This window comes from Corvus hawaiiensis, chromosome 5 (assembly GCF_020740725.1).
Source record: "Corvus hawaiiensis isolate bCorHaw1 chromosome 5, bCorHaw1.pri.cur, whole genome shotgun sequence".
Taxonomy (NCBI): Eukaryota; Metazoa; Chordata; class Aves; order Passeriformes; family Corvidae; genus Corvus; species Corvus hawaiiensis.
Genome location: NC_063217.1, coordinates 52,093,033 through 52,117,625, shown reverse-complemented (window position 1 = coordinate 52,117,625; position 24,593 = coordinate 52,093,033). Strand labels below are relative to the sequence as shown.

The 24,593-nt window shown below is 34.3% G+C and overlaps 1 protein-coding gene across 2 annotated transcripts in view; it reads left to right on the top strand.

Moving 5' to 3' along the window:
- The window catches only part of FSTL5 (follistatin like 5), a 277,053-nt gene that overhangs the window by 130,213 nt on the left and 122,247 nt on the right, over nucleotides 1-24,593 (top strand). For both annotated transcript variants that reach the window (XM_048304427.1, XM_048304426.1), the window contains exon 5: nucleotides 15,608-15,804. In XM_048304427.1, coding sequence (XP_048160384.1) covers nucleotides 15,608-15,804 — 197 coding nt within the window. The remainder of the gene's footprint in view (nucleotides 1-15,607; nucleotides 15,805-24,593) is intronic.

Here is a 24,593-nt window from a genome sequence, read left to right as displayed (position 1 = left end):
GATTGAAGAAATCCACCCATCTGTTTGATAGAAACATTATATCCACAGGGAAAGCACACTGAGAATTTTATCACTCTTTGCTTTAGAGGTGGGGTGGGGGAAGATAATCTAGAGCAACTGCAGTAACGTGTGGGAATGTTCAGTGTGTGCTTCTTAGGTAAACCTTGCATATTAATTCATTGAGTAATTGAGGAATTAAGTATTCTGATAGTCAGAAATTCAGTCCCAATACAAGAGTGCAAGGTCTCTTTTGCTTTTAACATAGTTAATTCTACTGTAGTGAGTAAACCAACTCATTTAACAAGTCAGAAACCATCAAGGAAAATTCAGTGGTAGAGAAATAGAAAGGGGTAAGGGAAAGAGGTGTGTGATTATATTCTGTGAAATTGCCTTTAGAATAGAAGTTCTTCTGAACAGATAGCATTTATATTTGCTGAGCATGACATTTTTAGCATTGAACAAATAATCTAAATAAATTGGACCTGATTTTAGTGTCAGATGGCAAAAGGACAATAATAGCAACCACATCTGTTTTGAGAGCTGCTGTTTAAACAGCCCATTCTTGTTGCTGACCAAATGTTTCTGTTCTGACAAAATATTTTTTTCATATCTGACAATATCTAATGCACACCAAGAAATGGTTATATGACATGTGTCTGGTGAAATTCTACTTAGAGGACTACCTTTGCCAAAAAAAAGTCCCCATCAGCATTGTATGATGAGAAATAGCTTTGAAGGAAAATATTTACTATAGACTGTGCTCTGGAAGGTCATACCATGGCAGCATGTCTTGATGATGAGATAAAAGAACACCCAAATAACTAAATATATACCCACTTGCGCATACTAAACTGGGAAAATTTTCTGCTGAGAAGAGTTTCTGAGTGTTCCTCAACTCTTTTGCTGAGATATGCAACATAAAGTTAATTTATGTTCAGATTTCAATCTAGATTCCTATATTTGACCCTTTGCAAGGAGATTTGTAGCAAAGTGACAGCATAACAGTGATAGTGTTTTGTTCAGCATGAATTGCAGTATATACTTATTTTTAGTGTATATGTTGAAATGGTATATATCAGAAATGTTTGCTACTGGTATGTGCTTTGGCTTTAGCAGGATCTGTTGAGGATGTTCTGTGCTCATACATGGGTAAAGTTGGTGTGTCCACCCACATCTTTAATTTTGTTTTTCTGTCCTGATTTAAAATATTAATTAAAAAAAAGTTTAGTGGTTGTTGTTTTTTTTTTTAATCAGACCTACTTACTTTTTAAAATATTTGTCCTTATCATGATGATTTTCTTTTTATGTTTTTGGTCTCTCTTTCCCCTGAGGAAAAAATGCAATAATAAACTTGCTAACCTGCTTGTAACCTTCACAGGTCAGGAGTTGCTTGGTCTACTGTTAATAACAAACCTGGCACATGTGGACTTTCAAATTTATTCTGCTAAGGCTATTTTTATCTGCCTTTTTCTTAGTCCCTTAGAACAGTGTAATGGTAGAAGATTATACCCAGTTAAGATATAGATTGATTTCTCAGTTTATAGCCAGAATCTCTGCTCTCAGTACCTGAAGTGCACCTGAGCTCATGCCTTGTATTTAGAAGCTTCCCCTGTGAAAACCAGGGGGGTTTATCTGAGCCAAGAAATGGGTAAGAAGCCTCTAGAAGCAGAAGTGTCAGTGCCATGCCATGATTGTCCCCCACTGCCTGCTAAGAACATGACATAGTGAGGTGATCTCACTTTTCGCAGTGTTTTAGTGTCAGTGTTTAGTGTTTCACATTTAAATCTTTTCCAGTTCCACTTCTTCAAATTCTTGTTGCCCTCTGGCACCTGTTCAGGGATCTGAGACTGAGTGTGCCAAGATGCCCCAGGGATACCTCTGAAGCCTGGGCACTCATTCAGGCATAGGAAGGTTGTCCCCACCTTCTTTAAGGTCAGATCAGCTTGATTTTCAGGAGTGAAGACTCTGAGAATAGGGTGTAATTCACTTTGCTGGCACAAACTGATTTACTGAACAAGAGAATTAAAGCCATTAAGGTAAAATGTTGTCTTCTTAATGAGTTAATTTCTGTTTCTTAGAGTAGTTTGGAGTTTGGGTACGCTCCTCTTGTCTCTTGATACATACTCTATCCAAATAAAAAGCATTCTTCAAGGGGAGTGAAAAAAGTGATTTAGATTATTCTTAAACTTTCCTCTGGAAAGGTCCTTCCAGAAGAAGCCTCTTTACATTCCCATCTCCTCGGAATAAATGTAAGTGGTGTATTTGGTGTGAGAGGTTCATATTAAGTAATGAACTTCCACCTTCATTATTGTGTCTTCTCAAATTACTGATACTTTTTTCAGAAGGACTTGTGATGCTGTGAAGCTGGCTATACATCAGGTATTTGATCTCAGATGAAGTCCCCAAATTCTTGATCGTTTGTCTTGGTGGATTTTTGGAGAATAAAAGATTTTTTTTAAACCTCTTACAAGTCAGAAAGGATGAAACTGCTTTGGAGTTTTACAACACACTTCAGCTGACCTACAGATGTAACTAGATAACCTCTTTCTTGGAGATAGTTATCATGGTTTCTTGCAGTTTCTGTTTGCTCTCACACAGCAGTGTGTCCTTGCTGAATTAGCTATGTTTAACAGCTTTTAGCGAAGTTTTTTATTCCCAGGTAGGACTCAAAGTAATTTTAATTGGTCAGGGCATTTCTTGAAGTCACTTAAGTTTTGAATTGACATAGTGACTGTTCTTTAGGGTTTTAAAGAATGATTAATTTAACAAAAAGGGCCCTCTTAAAGAACTGCATGTCATGTACCCTTGCTTCCCAGCCTTTTCCTATGCATTCCAGTCCAGTGTTATGTTATGTGTAGTATATGCACAAGTGTCCATGTTGCAATTCACAGGCTGGTATATTGTCTCATTTATTGCAAGGCCAAAAATATTTCTTAACTCTTAGCATTCACAAAAGCTAAATGCACAGGTTCACTTTGCATCTAGGAGAATTCTGGTAATTAAATTTTCTTAACATTTACTGTCTATTTGAGACTTCAAAAATGTATTTTCAATATTTGTGAGAGGATCTCGACTATCTCTCCTGACAACTGAATGGGCAAAGTTGGAAGGCAAAATAAGTTTATCCATTTATAAAAGTGATAATCTGTATCTAAATGCTGTTCATTTTATTTCCTGCCAATACATCTAATGGATTAATAATTTCTGAGAAGTCTGAAGTGAGACTTTTTTGTATTCATGTTTTCCTTTAAAACAAAACAGAATCCAGGAACAGCCCCTCTTAACCCAGATTCAAAGAAATCTATGTTTACAACTCTAAAAAAAGCAAGACAGCTATAGTACCAATGTCTTCTAACATCTTCAGATTTATCCAATATAAGGGTTATTTTTTAATTTCTAAAAGACAATTTTATGTCCATTCTCACCACTTCCCCTTTACTAGATAGGGCATGTAGAAAAAGAAGAGAAATAAAGATTGAGTTTCATTCTCAAGGTTATTTGCAGAGTAAGTCTTTCTGTAAAGCCTGCAATATATTGCTTTTTCGGGGCTCCTGGAATGTCTTGTAAAAAAAATTACTCTTACTATTTAACCCCATTCTTTTCTCAGAACAGGAGTAATAATAATAGTAGTAGTAGCACTAGTAGTATTAATAATAATATTAATATTTATAATAATAATAATATAATAATAACAGCAGCAATAACCTTCCTTGTCTCTGTTATGTGAATGTTGTGGTCCCCCTTGGTTGTAAATGATAGAATTCAATCTCCAAGTTAGATGACAGACTAAATTCAGGTTACTTGTCACTGGTAGGAAGCTCTGAAAACTACCTAACTTGAAAATAATCTCAGGGTAATATGAAGCTCTTTTCACCTTTTTTTTTTCCCATTCCTCCCTTTTCAGTCAAGGTCTAGAGGTAAATTTAGGTTAAACCTGAGTAAATTTACAAATCCTTTAAAGTGTCATCCATTCACACAGTGGGGTACATGTCACAGTACAATCTTCTTTCCAGTGTACTGCTTTGTCTAAAGATCTCAGTGTTTAAATCAGTTTTGTATGCCTATGGATACAAGAATTAGAAGACTTCAAGAATAATAGTAATTAATACATGCTTTTTATTTCTAGGCAGGGATTTTTGAACATTTGCTTTGTGTGCCTAATTACTTACAATGAGAAAAGCCTGGTACTAGTATTCAGATTTCAGTCACACTGATCACTAGAGATTTTGTCACCATTTTTCAGTGCATATAAAATACGTTTTTACACAGTACATAAGTTTTCTATTAATTTCTTGTACATTACTTTTTGACTAGAATGAGTTTACAAAAATACAGTAGAGTTTGACCAAATCCACTAAGTAATCTGGTAGCAGTAATACAATTGTATTTGTGCATTTTCTCTCATGTATGAAAAGGGAATATCTTTTTTCAAAACAATAATTTCTTTACCGTGGTGTTGTTCGATATAAGAAACTAAAATGGAGGGACTTTTATCTAAATCAAATCTGTGCCTGCTATTTCAAGCAACCAACTAAGATGAAATTTATATATAAGTTTGTTTCTAGAGTTTCTTAAATGGGTTTGTGAATTTAATTTCTATTTAGTACAAAAAAAAGAACTGAGGATACTTGTTTATAGCTCCAATTATTTCTATACAACAGCCAGTACTTTATTGTAGTGTTCCCACTGTGTTCCTGTTTTTCTGAAACACCGAGAATATTACAGCAGATAAACTTGTTCTGCAAGGTTATCTTGAGCAGTATTATGCAGATACGATTTTCCCATTCTTAACAGGGTAGTTGACCCCTTTCCAAAGATTAAATGCATTGAACAAAAACTTGTCTTCTATCTTATTTGCATATGAGCTTGGCTGTTGCTTTATTAGTGTTAGTACACATAAGTATACATATTTATATACATGCCCTGTTTCTGACATAATTTCCCAACATATTTTCTCTGGAACTGTAATAGCAGTATCACATGTCAGGGGGTTCCTTTTTATTCTCATTTAATGTTTAATGTATCTACTCCTATTTGTTAATTTGTTTGACTTTTGCACCTGTTGTTTAGCAATTTGAATATTGAAACAAATGTTTTTTCACAATACATATTGTTGTCCTCGCCTCGTCTTGCATTACTTTCCTGTTGTAATTCTGTTAACCAGCACTGCTGCTACTTTCCTTCAGCAGGGGTAACTCAAATATTACATTTGAAACTGGAACTGATTTTATTCTAAAAAAATATATGATAAGGTAAGGTATTTTGAAAATTGGTTTTTTCATTATATTAAGGAAGAATTTGAGTATAATGATTTCTTCAATAGTTTCAAGGAAAACTTGGCCCTTTTCCCTAGTTTATTATTTAAGAGATCTACAGATATATTAAGTGCTAGTGGTAAAAATTCACACTTTTTCTTAAGAAACATACATAATTTTGTTTCACAGTTAAGGGTTTTTTTAGTATGCAGATGTTAGTTTAATTCAGTCACTGACAGATTCTCTGCTCTTGCTGTACTCTTGGAATTTGCTCTCTGGTGAGGTAAAACTTCTGGACAGGAGAACATGACTCCTTCTCCATAAACCAGCTGAACATGCATGGCTTCAAGGCTGTGCAGAAACTTTACAAAATATATGGTGGGGCAGAGCTTTTTAGTATGGTGGCAGATGAGAATCCCCCTAAAGAGAAATACCCCAAAAGACAAGCTATAATGTCCTTTTTTCATTCAGTATTTGTTTTTAGAGACTGGAAGCTTATTTACTTTAAAGTCAAAGTTTGAAAGGAGGAAAATACAAATAGCAGATGTGGGTGTAACTCTTCTACAAATAGACAAGAATTGTACCCATTTTGCAAATTACATATTTTGAAATCTTACACTACCTCCCTTCATTTATCTGTGAAGAGGAGACATACAGAATGAAAACTGTCAGTTTACATAGTCTATTGTGAGGGGATAGATGTACCCAAAATTGCTCTGTGGCACATACTAGTTGACAGGTTGAAAGTCCATATTTTTAAGTGTTAGATGTTATCTTGTGATCACTGTCATGTTTATATACGTAAACCAGACCACCTATTTCAGAGACTTTATATAAAATAGAGTAACTATACCTGTTCAGGAAGTGATATATGTGTTACATAGTACAAAGATAAGCTTCCACAATCTCACCATCAGGCTCAGTGATCCCTGATATCTTCTCAAGAAAAATCATTAGCTGGGCAACACAAACATAAATGAGATATATTTTATTTGATTGTGAGAGTAATAAAGAATTCATAAAAGCTTTCCCCTCTTTATTGACGTGAAACAATACAGATCTGCAAAGTGTTTTTAACATCTAAAAATTGTGATAATATTTGTTATGTGGTGTTTTATCCACAAATGCTCTTTCAAGTCAGCTGTTATCCTTTAGTTAAGAGCATACCTTGATTTTTTTAGTATATCTGTATTTTATTCTAAAGAGACTTTTGCTTCTTAAAAATGGTGAAAACAAAACAAAAAGTACTATTCAAGGGAAAGACATACAATTGTAGAATCATTAAAACTATTTAAACTCTAATTTCATTACATGCTTACTTTGAAAGTTGCCTCTGTTCGGAGTATGCAGTGCCAGATATCAGAATCCACAAGAAAAATGAAGTTAATGCTGAAATAAAATATTTAGATGTGTTCAGTTCAGATGCAAGAGCTGGTCTGTATATAATTTTGTTTTGGCAGGTTAATTGTAATGACAGACGTGGCCCTCTTCATTTAGAAGAGTACATCTCTTCTAAAGACATCATGGTACATATAACACTTCTTTTGAGTTATGGCTAGGACACAGTCAACTTTAGGTTTGGAAGGCAGCATTAATTAATAATAATTACGAATAAAACACTATCCATCAGTCACAGAGAGAAAGCAAAAATATTATAATAACTTGAAATTAGAATTAGCACAAATTTAAAAAAAAAGCCCAAACAATCAATCCCCTTAATTTTATTCTAATCATGCAAAGTGATCACATGAAAAACATCTTAAAATCTAAAAAAATATCTTAAAATGGTAGGAAAATAGGGATTCTTATTACCTTCAGATTGCTTTGATTTGAATCATATCATTGCTGAGATTTGAAAAGAGCTTTAAGATCATCAAGGTCAGCTATTAACCCAGCACCAGCATTGTGTTGACCATTCAATCATGTTGTCTGGTGTCATATCCACATGAATTTTTGAACACTTCCAGGAATGGTGACTCCATCACTTCCCTGGGTAGTCTGTTCCAATGCTTTACAACCCTTTCTGAAGTATATGAAGGATTGTATCTAGAAACACAGAATTAATATGAAACCAAATAGAATAAAACTTCTTTTTAAATCCTTAAATCTATGTGAATAAGGAAATTTCTGCTGAAGATTAAGTGTTGAATGAAACGCTTAGAAACAAAGCTTCAGCTGTAAGCAAACAAAGCTATTAATTTCATTGCAATTGGTGAAAAGCTGGAGTCTAATTCTTCCTAATGCCTTTCTACATCAAACTATAGATGAGAAATGTCTCTTCTAAAGCATGTATTTATAGTTCAAGAATATTCAATTCAAATATTGATCTATTTTCTCTAGGTAGCCTTTTCTGTGACTGTGAAAGAAAAAAATGATCAAAATACTGCTTAAGGATGACTGGTCAAACTCTGTGCCCAATCTGAGAACTTTGCAAGGTTCACACTGTATCTCTAAAGGAAAGTCAGGGTTTGTAGGCCTAGCTTTTCTCTTGCATTGATTTACATGCCTCTAACTTCAAGTACGAGTATGAGGAGAAACTCAGATACAAGTGTGTGTGATGCCAAGTTATTGTTAACTTTTGGTTCCATATATATACACACACATAAAACTAAGTCTCTTTATCCTATACCACAAGACTGAATGTAACAACTTCTGCAATTAGCACCAAAACCCATCTGTGATAAAGGTGAAACAAAGCAAGAAGTGGGCATAGGTGATGGTGGAGAAGAAACAGAAACGGAGCAACGGAACTGTCTTTTCTTTTTTTCCCCCCAACATTTTAGTACTGTTTTAGTTAGGCCCAGTCTTCACGCCTCACCTTCATAAACCCTTTAATACTCCACATCTCTGGGAAATTTTTGGGAAAAGGAAGATTGTGACTTAACATTTCATCTCTTTCAGTAACTTTTTGCTTCTTTCTTTATTTTTAGTAAGAGAGAGCCCTCTGACACATGCTTCCCAAGAAGCAGAAGTGGAATTCTGCATAGATTTTCTGACAAAGCTTATATCCCATAAGTGTTTTCTTGCTGGATTTGGAATGCTTTTTCTTTTTTTCTTTTTTTCTAAATGTAGGCCTATAGCATTTCACAACTTTCATAGTATCACTTTAGACAGTTCAAGTCAAAAATTTTTTAAGCCCTGTGGGAGGAAGACTAACAGCAATGGTTGCATTAACTCCACTAGAGGGGAAAATAAAATGCTGCATTAAACTTCTGTTTCAACCTTCATTTTTAATGATGCCTTCCTTTGGGACACACTGCTTTTCTCTTTTTCTCTCTCAAATTTCTTTTAAAAATGAAAAGAAAACTCAGATTTTCTTATTAATGTTTACTGATGAAATGGGAGGTTAATTTTTTTAAGATGTATGAAACAAATAGAAAAACTGATCCAAAAGCTTCAACTGGATACAAGAAAAAAACCTCATATCCCTTCATTTGTTAAATGCACCCATTTTCATCTCTTCTTTGCCATGGTATAATACCTCAAAGCAAGCATACAAGACATGAGAAATTCTGCGAAGTGATATCACTGTACGAAAGCTGTGTGGGTTTCTGTTGTTTCAAGACAGGGTCAATCCTGTAGAAGAGTCCTGCATTTTTCAGTCACAGACTAGCAGTGCTTACAGTGTTTGTGGTGCTAACAATGCAGTCCACACAACCCCCACATTCACTGTTTTCTCAGCTGTGGAAAATGATGTTTTGCTCATTATTGTCAACCTGCTATAGCTTTCAGATGTCACCTTGAAGGTGGAAGTTTATATGACCTATTTGCTTCTGTCAGGAGATCTGTGATGTAACAACTATTCCACATTAACAGCCAGAAGACCAACACACACCACTACCCCAAATGCTGATTTCCGTACTTTTCTTCATTTTGTAGTTACTTTTTAAGTTAATATTTGTCACTTCATATAATGTTTCTAACCAGTTCTAAAAAAAAAAAGAAAAAAAGAGTTGAAATAGTATTACCTATTTTTTACCTATCTTTATTACCTATTTTACCTAATTGCCTGTTTTTCCATTTTCTTAATGCAAATTTATTACAGCTTGTACTGTTACTTAACCTAAATAGCATTTCTCTAAGGAAAATCTGAATAGTTTATCTGAAATATTTACTGATTGCTTAGGCACAGAAAAGCTGTTTATGTGTGTCTCCAGATAAGACTGGACACCAGAATTGTGCCAGTATTTGTAATTAAATGAAATTATTACTTCTGTCTTATGATTTTTAGTTTTGAAAAGTCAGAATGGTTAAGAACATTTTAACTGTTGATATCTGAGGAAAGGACAGCAATATTCCTTATTTACAGGGTGCAACTAAGGCTTTGAAAATCTAGATTCTTTTCTATTTTATATTCCAGCTATGGTAATCATTTAGAAGTATTTTCCAAGGACAGTGACAGATATAACTTTAAAATTTTGTATTTTTATGCCTGTCTCTGGATAATTGGGTGCTTTTTTGTGTGGGAGGTATTTTTATGTGTATATCACATAAAAATGGCACTGTTGAATATTCTAAACAATTTTTGTAGCTGCTTAGACCTATTAACACAACAGAATTGAGTAACTGAAGTCCTTAACACCTGAGTATCTTGACTTTGATGGTAATGCTGAATTTAGATTTAGATAATTATGTCATTAGAAAGTACATATGCTACACAATAAGACATAAAGCAGCACATCTGCTGACTGAGTGCTGTGTAAATTACTCCCCTCCCCCCCAAAAAAAGCCAAACGCAGATTCAAAATGTCTTTTCCTCTTTTTTCTTTTTTTTCCTTTTTTTTTTTTTTTTAGTTACTCTGAATGTCTAAAGGTGAGCAGCTCTTGGGTCAAAATTTGCAGCCCTGAAATTTCATGTTTTTTAAAAAAAGGTAGAAAATTCTCACCTTTTATTTAAAACATAGCTACAGCAGGGAAAACCTTTTGATAGCTTTGATGTTAATCCCTGTTTATTTGCTTTTGAGTGTAAAGCTTTCCTCTCCACCCACCTCAAACTCTGGACCATAGGTCAAAAATTCAGTTCTATGTCCAGGTGAGATTGTTTCTCTTCTGGTTCCAGAGCTTTAGTGAGGAGACCAAAGAATAAGGGTCAAAATTTTCACCTCTAGATTTGGAAGATATGGGTTTTATATTGAAAAATAAGATATTGTGAAACAATATCTGAACTTGAAGTTTCTTTCAGATAAGCCTAAGCAATTTTAGTAGCCTAAAATATGCCTTTATTTACTAGGGCTACAAGTAAGATTCCAACTTTCATGCTTTATCTATAGACAGATATTGAAAAATAGCTGAATGGAAGAAGACCTTCAAGTTGCCTCTTATGTTTTGTTTGAAATTGAATTGATATCAGATTATATCTCTACTGACTTCATCCTGTGTACAGGGGGGGTATATGTGCATGTGTACGTGCACATGAATACGTGTGTGCATATCTGCATTAGTTTCTATATGTGTGTAAGTATAGATATATATATATATAATCTTGGATTAATTTCTCATGTTTGCTCCGTGCAATGTAATTTGTAATTTTGCGGTGAATTGTTTTGGCTAATTAGATTATTCTGAATATGTTCAGAGTGTAGAAGGTTAAAAATAAGCTTGCTGCTTATCAGGTCTAGTCCATTTCCAAAAATCTGATTTATGTATATATCAGTTTTGGATTATTTAAATCTGTTCCTATGAGATATGCTTCACTGAAAACTAGTTGCCATGTCAGATAGATCCAAAGTTATTTTAATTTTAAAGGAAAAATGTGGAAACTATTTGTGCTATGTAGAAATAGATAAAAATCTATCAGTAGATATAGAGATAAAACTCAGTGCAAAATCAAAAATAGCTCAGAATCAAACTGTATCTCAGCAGCTGATGACTTTTATAGGGATAGACATGCCATGAATGTTAGCTCTCTGACATAAGGGTTGTTCCTGCTAAATGGGGAGGCTCAGGCAAGGAAAGATTAAAGTATTAACCATAAGTGTGGTGAAAGAACTGAGAACAGAAATCAAATGGTTTTCTTATTGTGCTTTTAAAATATGTGCATTATTTTCTTTGTGTTTTTCTAAAACCTGCAAAATTAAAGAATCTGATATCTGACTTTGAATATAAAAAGTGTTCCCTAAACTATTATTTCAGCTGATTCTTTAATATTTTTCTGCAGGTGTTAAGAATATGTATATTCCTTTGCCATCTTTTAATAAATAATTAGTTAATTTTGTGATAATTTTTTCTCTTGCAAATTAAGGAGGACTAATTGTCAAACAGAACTTCTTTTTCTGTTATAGGCAGATACCATCTATTCAATACAGTCTAGAAGGACAATAGCACGCAAAATCTAACTTTCAGCTGTTTCCTAGGTAACAGAGGTACAGCTATAAAACTGTTGCACTGAATGGAAGGAAACAGCAAATGTTTCCATTTTTCTACCATTTTTGAGTTTGAACGAAGTAAACCCTAGGAATATCACTACTTCAGAAATTGCAAGATATGGGACTGGAGGACTGCACTTAAGATTCCAGTGTGGGTTTTTTGTCACTTTCAGGTTTTTGCACACCTTCTGTGATTGCACAGACAATTTCAGGAAACTTGTGAAATAAATTGTAGCGGAGTTTTTTTATTTAGGTTTTTGGTTTGGGGTTTGTTTTTGTTCATTTTTTTGACAAAAATTGTTGTGTAGCAGAACTGGTCCTTTCCATGAATGAAACAAACAGAAAAGCAGATTTTCTGTTTTCTTGTTCTATTATTACTTTCTAGGAATTTTTCAGAAAGTAGCTATTTATTTTTGTATGGATTCTAGTTCAAAAATGAAATGAAAAAGTATGAGAAAACTGAATTAAGGTAGTAAATTATGTATGTGTATGTTATCCTTTCATGTATGTAGCTAATTATATAGAATTTAGTAGGCCTTTCTGGAAGTAATATAATTGTAGTATATTCCCAGTAGTTTGTCTTTCTCAATTTTGTTAAACATAAATTGCTTTTCCTCGCTGTAAAGGTTGACATACTTAATCCCCATTTACCATTTGTGTGTCATTGAGACAACTATTTCACAGGTAATGCTTACTAAATTAGAACATAAATAAGGCAACTGCGTTTTCCTCTGTGCTGCTACTCCAGCCTGGGGGAGGTCTCCTATAAACAGAGCCTCATTCTTGTAATTTAAACATCAGCTTCACATTTCCTCAAATAATGGAGTAAAAGGCAGTCATGAAAATGAGATAAGAGGGCAATTTGTTAATGAAGTTGTGCCCTGTGTTCACTAGGAGTGTCTAATTGTTTCCCTGTGATTGCCTTATCTGTCAGTAACATCCATCCATCATGTTTGTCCTTAAATTCCAGATGTTGGTGTAAAGACTACTTTCAATTATGTTTAAAATGAAAACGTTTTAATGTAGTATAGCTGTGGAAACCTGGTTTACCACAACTGTAATTAGCTAAGATCATAAATTGAGGGTTCATCACTCACTGGCTTAAAATACATTGTTAAAGTTCATAGTAATATTTAGAAGGTTGGTGTTAGAACAAAATATAAATAATATAGTAGTTCTAACAGATTGCTTTGTTTAATTTGTGAATGAAGTTTTTCTACAGGAAGTACCCAAATGTACGTGGCAGTAGCAGCCTCTCAGGTTATTTTGTATTAGACAGCGCTTGTATTTTATATTAAAAAATGATACAGAAATTTTTCTCTTGTGGAAAAATGTATAAATAGTTTATAAACATGCAATATGTAAGTGCTCTTATATGGCTATTATACTAGCTACAGAAGTTTGTGCTATGCAATGAGAAGTGTACAAGAAAAGAAATGTTGTGGTAAATATGTTGTCTGAATTCTTTCTTCTCTCTCTGAACAGATGTTGTGAGAGAATACATTACTTCATTTTTCCTTAAACTTTAGATGTAAAGTTAATGTCTAAAGTGCATTAAAATGTCTTTCCTGGACTGCGATCGAACTTCCTTTACAAAGGTTTTCATAAGCTCTATTTTGAGTTAAAACTAGAAAACACCACTTATTATTGCAACACTTTTCATGATCATGTGATACATAAATTTAATTGTTTTTCCTCTAAATTTACATGTTTTGTAAAATTACTCATGGAAATATTTGTGCAATTTTTTGCAAAAGTTTTCCAGAATTTATTATTAAATATCTTCAATATTCAAATGAGCATTAGCATCATTATTGCCTTTGTAGAGATTTGTAGAATCTCTTTTCAATTCTTGATCAATCCTTAAAGTGAGAAACATTGTCCTGTGTTTCAAGGAAAAAGTATTGTCAGTGTGACTTTTTTGTTAATTTTCTATGTCTTTTTTGAAGTCAGACACGAAGCGACTTGTGAATGCTACTGTGTCAAATCCATGGTTTAACAGATATAACTCTTTTGCTGTGTTGTCTGTCTCTAAAGAATAGCTCTTCGCAGTTTTAAAACTGCAGAATGAGACTGATGGTTTACAGGAGCTAAAATCTAATGTGTAGCTAGCTCTGAGCAGTACCTTATCTAATAGGATTTGTCTTGTCTTCCTCACCACCCCAGCCCTGCCAAGAGTGTAGGTAAAATGGTGTTAGCCATCACCTGCAGCAGAGTGAAGCCAGACTGTCTTTTCGAGGACACCACAACCAGAGAAGTTGTCTAGGGGAGACAAAGATGATACTTGTTTTCTGTCCCAGTCTCTTGGAGTTCACCCAAATGAATCAGAGTATGTTCAAGTTAAGTGCTCTTTTCCCTCCCCACCACCTGGAGCCTACATCCATTCAGATGGCAAGGTTTGCTCACTGCAGCTTCAGAATGCCTGAGGAATAAACATGTTTCCCTACTCAGTATTTCTGCATTAGACCCCTGAAAAGCAGTCACGCAGAACTCAACTCTTACAAATTGTATGGCCTCAATCTTCATTCCCCTGGCAGATGAGGACAAATATGCAAATACTATGCATAGCTTAGGCTGTCAGTTAAATACAGCTTGGGTTTGTCTATTTCTATTACTTAATAGCTACATAACAGTTGGTGGCTTTTAGAAAAACCAAAACAAAAAAGGCTAGAGTAGTTTTGATTCCAAAAAACATTTTATCTTCTTCCATGATTTAACTTCTATCATAAATCAGTCTTTTCTAGATCAGAGTCTTTCTAGGATAGTGAGAAGCATTTAGGAACGTTTTCTCTTTCTGCCTTTTTTAATGGCTATGAAGGTGTTCATAGTGTCGCCATAATGATGCATATGCCCTTAAATATACCAAAGTAATAAATTCCAGTCCCATACCTGTAAATTAGATGTTTCTTAAAAGATCCACTTTCAAAACAAAAATTTCAAAACTGCCTATGCAGTTTCCATGGGGTAAATAGTTGTTTCTCATACATCATTGTATCTTCAGAATAGTGACTAAAAAGAAGGTTGCAAAATAACTTTCTTTGCTAATCTGTATATTGCTGTGTCCTTGAATTCACTACTTGAAGTTATGTATTGGCTAACTGTAAATATCTGTCTGCATGAAATACATTGTATTATGCTGGTACACATTTCCATATCTCATCTTATAAAAAACCCTTTTGAAATCCTAAGGTTATCTTAATAAAAAAACCCAAACAAACCCTTTTAAACTGTTTCTCTATCCAATTTAAAATATGCAGCAACTGACATAAGAGAACAGCAGGCATACATTATTTTGTGCTTTGGTTTAAAATAAGTACTGACTGTAACCACTGTATGCAGGAAATTTCTGTAACATTTTCCATTTTATAGAAGACTTGATAATGAAAAGAGTAAACCAGATTTTGTCAAAGATATCTTTTCTCTTCCTTTGGCAATCCCACCTTTTCTTGTTTAAATAAGCTTGCTATGTCCAATAAATGAAAAGTAGAGATAGATTATGAGCACTGAAGAGTAATTTCTGCTTTTTGAAGTCAAATATTATTATGAAAGATATACTATATATTTTTCTGGCATATGTGCAGGGGTTTTTGCATACATTACATTCCTACATTTATATGAAAAGCTTTACCAGAGGTAACACTGTAATAAATCTTCAGATGCACCTTTCCAGAATGATAAATAAAAAAAGGACATGCTTGGAAATTGATAAAAGTTCGCTTAGTATCTATAAGCAGAGAACATTGTCTAAAAAAGTATCTAAAACTGCAATAATTTATTTTTGTCTTAATTTGAAGACCAGACAAGGAAATGTTATGGATCAAACCACTACAGAATTAATTTCTTACTTCTTAAAAGAACCCTGTTTGTAGTGTTATAAGAAGTTAATACTCTTTGCTTTTTTAGTTTTTGATTTTGTTTTGTTTACATTTAAACTTTTAATAGGAAATCAAATGCAAAATAATCTTGTTTTGTGTATTTTATTTTCAGGGGATAAATGCAAACCTACTGAATACACTGAAGTGAAAAATGTGTTACTGGATCTACAAAAGCAGAGATACATTGAACAATCAAAAGATAAATCTGTTGGTGAGAAAATGGCATTAAAGAAACTTCTTGTAGATCAAATGTTCAATTATTTTGATTCAGACAACAATGGACTTGTGGACACGAATGAGTTATCTCAGGTAAGATTTAGTTTTTGTTTCTGTTAGCACCGTGACTATTCAGATGTCTTTGTCAGGACATACAAACATGGAATATCATGTCTTAGGATACTTTAGAAAATGTGACTCTCTGAGGTGTAAAACTTCATTTGAGAATTTTTGAATGGCTGAGTTATTCAGAAATTCTGTAGTGATTATTTAGTAATTTGAATATAATGCTTTGAAGTGTACTCCAGTGTGTTAGAACACTCTAGGCTACTGTGACCATGAGTTGTTTTATTATCCACTGCATATTGTCATCCAGTCCAACTGTATAGATGTATTGTAGAAGTTGAAAAAAATTAAAATAATGAGGTCAATCACTTCTGTAATACTAAAGAAGTATTATTGCTTTATCTTAGTTAGGGCTAGAGAAGTACAGAAGAAATCCTGCAAAGAGAGTTCACGGTAGTCTCTAAATAGCAAATTTTAACTAATTACAGATCTAAACCAGTAATTGCTACTCTGGTAGGCATAACCGCACCAGCTTTAATCTACCTAAAATGACTGATTCTATTAAAGAGTGTTGATGGGGCAAATGTACTTTGATTTACTAGAGGTCTGTGTTTCAGAAACCTAATCATGGCTGAACTATATTAATGAGTCTACTACTAGGCAGCCAATTAAATGTTCAAGAAAAGTAGGATTTTTTTAGATGTGTGTGTTGATCATTATCCTATGTTTTAAGTTGCATGGCAGTATTAAGAGGTAGGTTGGAGTTATTTCCATACAGCTAACTTTTAAAATTCTAGTCACAATTTCAAGGACCTGAGGGTGATTGCAAATACAGGTATCAGGCCAACTACTAGTGCAGTATTTCAAAAGACTGATTTAAAACTATTTTTCTTTATTTTTATAAGATTGGTTTTTCCTTCTGCTTTTTAGAGTCTTTCAGAACTTCAACTTTCAAAGGACTTTGGTGCCTGCGTATATCTTACAAACGCGTTATATATGAATATACTATATGAATACATAGTATAGATAGGAATCACATATATAGATTTGCAAACTATATTTAATTCTTCTCTATTCAGTTGCTACATGTTTGCTTTTCCTTCTTCTGTGTGTGTCAAACATAGTTTTAAAATAATAAAAAAAATTCTTCAATTATTGTGTTTTCAAACTTTATATACGTACTTTTCCCCATGATTTTTTTTTTCTGTAAAGAGGAATTTATAATGGCAGCTGTAAAGTAGTGCTTTTTCACAAGTATGGAAACAAGTCAGCCTTAAACCCCAAACATGTGCTGTTTGGTTTTGCTAAAGTTCATTGCAGAAACATCAAATTTTTCAACCTACAGATTAAGGTGAAGTAAATTCATTGCTAGTGTTTTTTGCTTTGTCATTGTATGTTTTGACAAGAGGGACCCGTGCTGGAGCAGTCTGTTCCTGAAGGACTGCACCCTTTGGAAGGGATTGAGGCTGGAGCTGTTCATGAAGAACTGCATCCCAGGGGAAGGACTCATGTTGGAGCAGTTCATGGAGGACTCTCTCCTGTAGGAGGGGAAGAGTGAGATGAGTTCTCCCTCTGAGGAGGAGGGAGTAGAAAAGAGAACATGTGATGAACTGACTGCAGCCCCTATTCCCTGTCCCTCTGCTCTGCTGGGGAGGGACAGTGTCGAGAATGTGGTCGGTGAGGTTAAGCCCCTTGGAGGAAAGGTGTTGCTGATATTAGGTTTTATTTGTCATTTATCTTTCTCTTGTCTGATTGGTAATGGATTCAGTTAATTTGTCCCCAAGGTGAGTCTGTTTTGCCCATGATAGTAATTGGTGAGTGATCTCTCCCTGACTTTATCTTGGCCCATGAACTTTTCATTGTATTTTTGCTTTCCTAGCCAGCTGAGGAGTAACAGAGCAGCTTTGGTGGCCACGTGGTATCCAGCCAGGGTCAACAATCCCCAGGGAGACATTACTGTACTCCTGAAAACGTTCTCAGGATTAGGAGAATTTTTCTCAGTTGTGCTCAGAGTACAAATTTTGAAATCTGCAGAGTTGTCATAAATAACAGCTCCTGTCTGCATTTTAAATGCAATCATATTAAGGAGATATGAAAAGCAACATACTTTCTGCATAAAACAAGGACTCCTGGAGTTAATTTAAGTTCATGTGAATATATTGAAGTTCAGTTTATAGTGCATCTTAAATTTTACATATCATCAATCTTGCTGTGCAATCAGGCCCTTGGATTGCATTTATTATCTCATAGGTGTCTATATAGTCATCCTACCTAATGTAAAATTGAAATGAATCAGTTGAAGATTGGAAATGGTGACAGCAACACTCCAATTTTATTGATGTATTTTGGATCAAAAGTCATAAGGTGAATTTGCATCTTGATGCAAGAGAAACAAATATTTCTCTCCCCAAAAAAGCAAAAATAATGTTTTTATTTAAAAAAACCCTATTTCAAATAGTAAGAAAGGTTTGTCTCTTTGGGGGTTTTTTTGTTGTTTTGGTAGTTTCAATACTTCAAATCTGATAGCAATAAATTAAAAATTGGCAGACTATTTTTTTCTGCCGTTTCAACAATTCTAGCACCTGGGTTGAGGAGGTATCTTTTCAGCTTTTTACCGGCTAGCGCTTGTAGTTCAATGCCTTCGAAAGCCTCGAGCAGCCCAGAGAGGTAGCACGGGCAATCCAGCATTTCAGGAGCTCTAAAATCGGTACCTGTATCAGCTGCAAAGCACATACCACCAGCAGAAGCAAAGAGGGAGAAATACAGCCCTCTGCTCGCTCAATTCCCTGCAGTTAGAAGCTTTCAAAAGAAACAGACGACAAGAGATGTTCACAGAAAGGATGCAAAGCCAGAGAGAACGGGCCCTGCCTTGGTCCTTTCTTTTATTGGGAGAAGGGGAAAGGGGCGGACTGGGGGCGGACCCGGGGTGAGCGGCCAGTCAGACACTGCTGAAGAGTTTGAGTTACATTTGGCTTTGCCCGCGCTTGGAACAAAGGGGTTCAGAGCACATGGCAGAGGCAAGTGTCTTGGGGAGGGGGAGGGGAAGCTCAGGACAGGCAGCAACACTGGATATAATATTTTTCATGGCTGGGTAGTCCAACGCAGAATTGCAGCTAAAAAGAATTTTAACTCCCATACACTGTGTGAATGTGATAGGAAAACAGTGGGATTATGTAGCTCCATGCAGGCTAAATGGACATTTTTTTCTGATGTAAATTCTTCTCCTCCTTGACTGCTTTAATCGCTGAGTCTGATTCATTTAATATTTTAGTTTCCAAATCCTATATTGGCAAGTGATTTTGAAAGAACTTACAAATTTAACACTTTAGACCACTCTGGTTTGAGAAGTAGGTACTAACCAGAGAGGGTATCTATCTTTCCAAAATTGCAAACCATGAAATAGGCGGGATTCTCATCATCTTCATCATCTCTGATCAACATATCTGCAAGGTTTCTGGTAAGATGAGGTGGTTCCTTGAAGGGTTTGATTTGTTTTTAAAGCACTTTGAAACATTTTAAAAGAATCCAACCTAATGGAAGATAATTGAATCTTCTGGTTAGCTATGAATATTCAGTTGTTAACAGACTCTTTTTTTAATCTATTTTATCTTACACAAAACCAAGTTCGAATTTAATAAAAATTTGTAAATGAAATACCAGTGTTTCTATCACTGTAGACTGCTTGATTACTCCATATTGTTTTTCTATATAGAAGAGGAAAAAGAGCAGAAGTGTTATGGGTAGGCATGGGAGTAACATGTGTTTTTCCAGTTATGAATGCAGTCGTTCTGCTATGGTGGAACTGCCATTTTATAAACAGTAAACCTGTTCTGGTAGCTGTCAGTGAAAGATGCATAAGCTCTAAAAATGTTTCATCTTGCTCAACAATGAAATTCAAGTTCCTTTTTGAAGGAAGAAGTATGTGAAGTGAAATAATCTACACTTGATTAGACTTCGAGATGCTTTTTTTCTATTTATTTCTTACACTAATGAACTCAGAAAGCAAAATTTTACAGAAAAGGGAAGTGACATAGCCTGAAAGCAAGTTGAATATATAACAATAACAATAATAATAGTAATAATAAAAAGTTTTCCTCTTCCTTTCCCTCCTTTCAATGATCAGTTTTTAGAGTCAAAGAAAGAAGTTAACATCCTTATTTATAAACTAGTATCCATAATTTCAAATACCTGAATAGATTTCCTTTATTTACCAGGTTAACATATGACAAATGAAAATACATTACTTTTCTCTAAAAACTCATCCTTATATCAGCAAAAAGAAAATACTCCACAGTTATTTTGGTTGTATTTCTTTATTAATGACAATACTGTGGCACTTTATGCCAGCCAATACTTCATGGGACTTGTTTGCAGAGATACAACTTACATAAATTGCATCTGTCAGACTTGGTTTCTGATCAAACTGATCAAAATACTTGGTTGGACCTTGGCATTTAAATTTTTACCTTCATGACTTCTGATTTTGCATCTAATCAGTGCTGTTATTAAGAGTTATTTGGAGGACTTGGAGCTCAGAGAAGGAATAATGGGTCTCTGTGTTTTTAATCAACTTTGGTTTTCCCTACATGTTACATAAGCAGAAGAATATTTTCCATGTTGATTTGTAGTTCTATTTATTTTCTGCTATTAATTAGGGACATGTTATTTAGGTTGCATTATCTATTTTTACTATCACTATTCTAGGAAAAACTAAATGTGCTATACTCAATTCTAGGTTCAAAATAAAAATAAAAACCCTACATGAAACCTTAAAATTGGTGGGAATTAAGACTCTTTTAGGAATTAGGAGTTAGATAAAGCATACAAACACTGTGATCATCATGCAAACTGTAACATCTTGATCTTCCTTCGTTGCCTTTGGTTTTATCAGGTATAAGCATTTCCAGTTATATTCTTGCATGCTGTGAAGGAAGCAGGAGTAAGCTTCATTTCTTGAGAAGGTTCAAGGACTGATGCTATCTGGAAGTGGACACAAAGTATAATGGTGCAGGATTTTGTTTGCACTCATTTATCTTGTTTTATCTTGGTCAAGTCCAGAGCCACAGGCTCAGAGTGCTGGTGGTTCTGGGTTTAGTTCTGAGATGCAGAATTTTACCCAGCCTATCTCTGTGGCCCTAATACCTATTCTGGTCCTACACTGTGAGCTAGGCGTCTCTAGCATTATATTTGCAGACACCTAAGGACACACTTATATCTTCTGAGTCAGATTAGGTCTTCCCTCTGCTAAGTGCAGAATTGGAAAGACAGGGAAATGTGCCTTTCATTGGAGTAGTTTGCAGAAAGAGATCTCATGTCTGAGCTATGTAACTTGATTGGTTTGGGGTAGTATTGAGATAACGCATTTGAATGAAATTGAGTACATGCCTCTGTAGGCCACTTCGTGTGGGTTTAGCAGTGCAGATACCCATTTCCTCAGGGGTTTCTGCGTCATTCTGTGATGCAGAAGTCCAGTATCTTTACTCACTCTACATATATCAAAGATACCACGCTACTGTAGACACCAAGTAAGAGGATGGTGTTGCTGCCCTGCAGAACTTGCTGGTAAATTATAAGAATATTGATTTAACTAGATTAAGGGAAGTTAAAGCAAGGAACAATTTACCAACCTTTATTATCAATTTAGTTTCATGATAATCAATTCTTTTAATTTATAAAAGGTTATACTGCTGTGGAAGATGGTGGAACAAGTAATTGACCCCCCCCTTGTGCAGTCACAATTAATTTGAAGCACAGTTCTCACAGTTTTTGGTGTTTGATGTACTTGGTGTTTTATCAAGCCCTGAGTGGCACTGCGGTGATGAGGTACTTGTTTTTAGGGAAGATGAACACACACTGACTGAATGACCATATTTGATTTAAAGGAAGGTTTTGTTTGTAGTTGTATTTATATAGTAGTTTCCTTGGGGTGGTATATAAAGACCATTAATCACAAGCAAATAAAAAAACACTGACTGATAATACTTCAGGTAAGGTGGACTAACAAAAGATGTGTTATGTTATTTGTGATCTAGTTTCATAACATCTGCAGATTTTTCATTTTGACTATCAGAAATCAGATTAAAATGAATGACACAATCTATTCTGATGTGCAGTTTGTAATTTTTAATCAGATTACGTTTCCCAGTGTTCTAAAGTTTGGAGTTGTACTGACTAAATTTCTGAGAGGATTTGAACTGGGGTAATAGTATGGTGTTTCATAGGCAATAGATAATTGTGTGCTATATCTTTTAGAAATGTAATTTTTTTCCAAAAAATGCAAGTCCTTCCTCTGTGTTTCAAAGAGTATTAAATTGCGATGGATAAGTTTCATAATTTGGAAAAGACATATTTAACTTGAAAATATAGATAAGTTTTTAAGTTTTCAGCATTTACAGGGTTTCACAATGAACCATGAACAGTTTTCTGTATATTTTGCCTTTTACCAGTTTATAATATGGAAAGTAAATGCTTCACTGTCTTTATGCAAATTCAAACTAAAAATTGTGGGCATAAATATTTGCTAACATTCTCTGGTATGAATTTTCATCTTAAAGGTTTGAAATCAATTATCTGTGTTTGATTTGTATGGCACAACCATAAAATTGTGCAGACAATCTTAATCAGGCTTTAACCTTTATAGTATTTTGTTTCTAGCATGTGACTTGCTGAAAATTTTCCCAGTTTTTCTTCTGCCTCCTGAACAACGCTGTCTGTTTAGTTTAATCCAGGAGTAGACAGTCTGGGTTTAAGGAATTGGCTTAAGAAATACTTTCCTTGAATTTTAGTCTTCTCCATGGACAGAGATTAATAGAATTTAAAATTTAAGGCACATTGTTGGATCATCTGTGAAACACAAGTGTGATTACATGGTGGTGTATCGTATGCATGGAATTTTATTCTGTTTATCCTATGCTTTTAAGTAAATTAATGTCTTGCAAAAAACTTCCATAAAGAAGTGGGCAACCTTAATTTGTCAGGCTGTCATATTGGCTTTCTTGGAATCTCATTTAGCTTGTAACTTCATATCACAGTAGATCTGCACTTCAAGCTGCTACAGAAACAGGTAATTTTTCAAAATCCAAACCACCTCCACCTGAGTTGTACCTAGCTCTGAGTGATATCTCGTGATAAAACCCCACCCCTTTGAAAGGAAAAGCCAACCAACAACCCAAAATTTCCATAAAGGTGAATTTTGCTTCTGATCACAGAGTTGATCTGATCCACAGATCCCATTGGAAAGCTGGGACATGGCTTGATCCTGCACAAGAGAATTCAGGTTGGAACAGCTCTTCTAGTAGCAAATCACAGATAATTAAGATTAATCACCATATAAATCACGTCTGTACCTTCTAAAATCTGTCCTCACAGATGCGTTTGGAGGGTTTATCAACAGCGAGTGTATTTTCCAAAGAACTCCGAAGTATATCATCTGCATAAAGATGTATATACAAAAATAAACATTGAATCTTATATCTGTAATCAAAATGATAGATCTACTGAGGAAAAAAATTTAAAAATTGCCAGGATGATGAAATGTACCTGTCTATAGTATCATTATTGGAAATAGCACAATAATTCTAATATTTTTTTAAATTATGATTCTTCTTTTTTAAAATATGCTGCTTTTCAATTGGTCAGTTTTTAACAGATAACCAATTTTAGTTCAACGAATGGAAGCTAAGAACACTAATTTGATATTTAAAAGCTGGTACTATAAAGGCAGGTGTTTGTGGGGATTTAAAAAGGTTTTCTTCAACCTTTGACTTACACCTAAGTGTAAAGTTTCATCTTTATTTGTAGAATTGAAGATAGTGAAAGCAAGCATTTAAAACATTGAAACAATGAGAGGAACAATGCTTCTCATACTAAATGTCCAAGGCCTTGAAATTTCAGTGATTGCTAAAGTTTCCAGTGCACACCATTACATATTTAGTACTTCTAAACTGTAATGGGTTTAGAGTTACTAATTTTTCCCAGACTGCATTTTTGTCCTTAATGTACCAGCTGCAAGATCTACACAATTTCATTTTTTCTTAATTCACTTTAATGTGAGCTCAATAAAAAGGCTTTTAAAGGATAGGAAGTAGCTAGCACTAATATTCAGGTAACATAGTATGTATTTTTAATTGATAATAGCAAAATGTGGTTTTGTAGTGATTTTTCTTATCTTTGTAAATGGTTTTCATACTCTCTAATGTACTAACAAGGTGATTATCTTTTATAATGCTTTTATATTATTATGTAGGAGATGACTTCTGGTAGCATAAAATGTGTCTTTTCTTTTTCCTCTAATGCTCCTGTTATTCCCTATTATTCTTTTAGGTATTTTGTGTTTACATGAATAGTAACTGAATGAATTCCTTTGCAGAGCAACTGAAACACAAAAGCCCCTGTATCCCTTGTTTTTCAGAAGATATCCTCCATTAATAAAAATATAATGGCTTTTCAATTTTCATGGGAGACTGATAAAGGGTTGGAAGAGTAATTATTTTACCTGAGAATTAACTATAGTTATAGTCCTTTCTTCTGTGCCTGATACAAAACTGTAAACTGAGCAGTATTATGAAAAGTTACATCAGTTTTGGCTCTTTCAGTTATGTGATAGTACTTCTAATACATGGCCCCATGCAATATAACAGTTCTGAATCACTCTCAGCATCTTAAAAATTCCCCGGCTGGAATGTAAGGGGATCTCTTACAACACACGCAGATTTAAAAAAAAATAATGGTGCATTTATTAAAGAACATTGCTCTGGGATAAGTTCATTGGAGTTAAAAATAGAATAGCTATTAATTATGATCTGTTCACAAATTCT